This window comes from Stegodyphus dumicola, chromosome 4 (assembly GCF_044657685.1).
Source record: "Stegodyphus dumicola isolate Sdum_Otavi_A_Nest chromosome 4, ASM4465768v1".
NCBI classification, from domain to species: Eukaryota; Metazoa; Arthropoda; class Arachnida; order Araneae; family Eresidae; genus Stegodyphus; species Stegodyphus dumicola.
Genome location: NC_140771.1, coordinates 44,565,974 through 44,569,698, shown reverse-complemented (window position 1 = coordinate 44,569,698; position 3,725 = coordinate 44,565,974). Strand labels below are relative to the sequence as shown.

The 3,725-nt window shown below is 33.0% G+C and overlaps 1 protein-coding gene across 1 annotated transcript; it reads left to right on the top strand.

Annotated features, from left to right (window-relative positions):
• Positions 1-417: 417 nt before the first annotated feature.
• Positions 418-3,035, top strand: LOC146997537 (akirin-2-like). Its single transcript, XM_085814784.1, has one exon. It carries the CDS (start codon positions 915-917, stop codon positions 1,437-1,439), a length of 525 nt encoding a protein of 174 aa, XP_085670910.1. The 5' UTR covers positions 418-914; the 3' UTR covers positions 1,440-3,035.
• The last annotated feature ends 690 nt before the right edge of the window (positions 3,036-3,725 follow it).

The following is a 3,725-nucleotide window of genomic DNA, read 5'->3' as shown; positions in this document are numbered from 1 at the left end:
TTAGGGCTCCGGCTAAAATTATGAATTTTTCCTAAAACTAATAAGTATCTGAGCCAGCCTCCGGTGGGCTCCGACGCAATTTAAGCCCTGTCTATACGGATATCTTGGTAAAGCAAGAGAAGAACCCATCTTTGGTCATGACCAAACATGGCGCATGATGAGTTTTGATTGTAAACCACATGAGAGGCGGAGTTTAAATACGTTGAAATGACGTCACCAGAGCCAACCAATCAAAATTTCCTGCCAAGTTGAAATTTAGTCTCACCCCCTGAAAGGAGCCAAGTTGGCTCAACCAAGGCTGTTCTCCGAACACCGCTAATTCAACACCGAAATATAATGGCTGCTGTCCAGCCTCATGTATAGGAGCTCATGATGACGCATTTTTATTTCTGATACTTTTCTATGAAGGTATTGGCAACACTTCTTAAAATATCGTTACTGAGACTATTCTGAACGTGCATTGTTTTAATATAAGCTTCGATGTTGAGTAATAAATTTATGTTTTAGATTATCACGAACGCCATCAAAATTCTATTCGTTTCTTGAACAATTTTAATATTATACTGTGAAGGAAAAAAGAAGGCTTTTGGGTGAACATTAACACTGGTGTAGTAGTGGCATCTAATCGAATGGTCGATTCCTAGCATGGCTGTTTCTTGTGTTAATGGAAAAGTAATTTTCGTTGGGTGAGGTCCAGTCATTATTTGATACTTATTAGTTTACTGTGTGGAACGACAAACGCTCTTTGAAAATTTTGAGTAAATTTAATGTCTTGAACTCACTGAAAGAACGCATTGTATAATTTTTTAGGAAGTCGAAGTAGTGTTAATCGCTCTAAAAAAATTGTTTACTTTATTCTTTTGTAATAAGTTTCTGATTCGTTTTGATAGCTCAACAAAAAAATTGTGTGTAATATGGCATGTGCTACCTTGAAGAGGAGTTGCGAATGGGATCCTTTGCAGAGTCCTAATGGAAGATCCCCTAAACGACGACGATGTACCCCAGTTATGTCACCATCGCCCAAAGTTTTCAAGTCCGCGCTGGAAAGTCCATCTCCGTTTGGAGACGTAGCAACAAAGTTGACCTCAGAGCAGATTGCAGTAAATCTTAGGGAAGAAATTAAAAAATTGCATCGAAGAAAGCAGCTGAAATTCGATGCGAATGAAAGCTGTGACAACACTTCGACATCTTCTGGTGCGCCAAGCAGCCTAAATACCGGTCTGATGGCTCCATCATGCCGCGACCAGCCGCTCTTCACTTTTCGACAAGTTGGCCTAATCTGCGAACGCATGATTAAAGATCGAGAAAACCAAATTCGAGATGAATATGATCGTATCCTCAATGCCAAGTTAGCTGAGCAATATGATACATATGTGAAATTTACTTATGACCAGATACAGAAGCGTTTTGAAAGCTGTGTTCCAAGTTACCTGTCTTAATACCGAAAATTCTGCTGCAAATGCATATACTTGATATAATGTGAACTGCAATGTCTTATATTTCAAAATAAACTAAATTGCCAATAAATATGGCTTTCAAAATAATTGCTTAGTTATATATATTTTTCTTTTGTGTGTATGTTTCCTTGAACTATATTGAGTTCCATGTAGATAATTACAGCACAGTTTTACAGTATCTGATATTTTGTCAGGAAATACTGTTATTATTTTACAGATATTTCCTTCATCCTGTAGCTGTTAAATTTCGTTTTTTTAATAATGCGAGACCTGGAAATTTTGATTTTTTAGTAACTATTAGAATTTAATTATGTATCTTCAAGAAAGCTGCTATACCAAAAAAATTTTCTGATTTAGAATCATTTTTTGAACTGAAATCATAGGTAATTTGTCTTAAATAAAGAACTGCATTTTCAATATATTTGTTTTTATTATCTATGCAATATTTTATCAAACATTTTGTGTCTTTTTTTTTCCGTGTGTGCTTCTTTTTTGCATTTTTTAGTTTGAAAGTGCCTAATGAATATTATTATTTAATGTGTATACATATTGCATTCTGTAATTAAGAACGATATGACAAAGTATATTTTGTCTGTTATGTTATTGTATGTTACGTATTTTTTTCTTATGTCACAATTAACTTGAATATTTCAGCAATCAAATAAATGGAGGATCTTCCAAAAAAGCTCTGATCTCTAGGAGATTTATCTGATTACTGAAGTAATTAATAAACTTTTTTCATGTGTATCAGATTGAATATCTTTCTGGCTTTAGTCTAGATATTAGCAAAGCAAGAAAGGCAATATTTATAATTGAAGTGGGCCAATACGTTTTTTATGTATGGAATAAATCAAATCTGGTTGTGAACTGAATATTGGCTAATATGTTCTAAGGTGTAGCTGATATGTTGTTATTTAACTAAAGATGTCCATGAAGAAATATATTTAAAATTAATCTTACTATTTGACATTTGGTCAGTGATTGTCATATTTTTGCTTGCAGCGTTTTTCTCAGAACATTTGGATATGCTTTTCTTTCCAGGTATATCTTTTATTTCACCCTATTTATATGTTATGAGTCCTAAGTTATCATTTTTTGTACATGTGAAGTATGCATGCAGTGTAATTTTTTGTTTCAGTTTTATCTGGGACTTTGCAGATTTAAGGTAATAAAACTATTATTATTACCAAGCTTAGGAACTTTTTAAGTTTCAGTGATGAATGCCTTAAATTTATAGTTCAATGTTAGCATGTAACTTGTAAACATTTTATACTTGTACATTGCATCTTGAGCCTAAAGTAAATTACTTCAGATGAAGTGTCTGATGTATAGTGATTGTCTGGTACTTTATTTTATATAAGAGTGCATTTTGCATCAGTTCACATTTAGATATTTTGAAATTTGCTGATGGAGTTTATGAAAAGGCAAATGTATATACGTAGTTAATATTTGTCTAAAATGTGGCCATGTAATAATTTGAATATTTTATAGGCTCCTGTTACTGGTCAAAGACATAGTGTAATGCAGATGTTCATGATTTTTTTTTTCATAAATTGTTTAATAAATGATGTAACTTAATTCAAATATCTGTTATTTTTTTCACCCACAAAGTGTTATCGGATTTTTTCTTTCCTTTGTTTGAAATTTGGTAATTTCAGAACTTCGTAACTTATGTCTGCTACTATGAATTTAAGGCTCAGGGTTTTTTTTTTTTTTTCCGTTTAAAAGAAGTCTTTTGCAGTTAATTTTGGGAGTACTGATAGCAATCGAAGGAGAAAGTGCAGAATCGCCCGATGCTTGGTGCATTTTTAATTGCACATACTCGGCGTCCATGTACACGTCAACCTAGTTTCACTTTAAAAAAAAAATCCCAGAATTGCACAGCGCACTCCCTTTATCCATGTACACATCGACTTATTTTCACTTAATAAGTCAAAGAAACAAAAATCCAATTCTTCTTACTCTTGTAAAAAGCGCCAAACAAATAAGAGGGCGATTCTGCACTTTAGCTGTAATCCTATTATTATTTGACATTATTGTTCAGATTTGTTGTAAGGGTCCAAGTTGTTTTCTGAATATTCAAAATGGCATTATCATGGTAATGGTTATGATTACACAGCCAGATATTTTTAACTAGCCTATATGCACCTTCAATGCTATCATAGTTTCTCCTAAAGATAAGAGAACTTTTTTATATATTTGAAAACTGAATTAACAAAATCTGAATATGTGAATAAGAGTGTATGGTCGCATGTTTGATCTGCCATC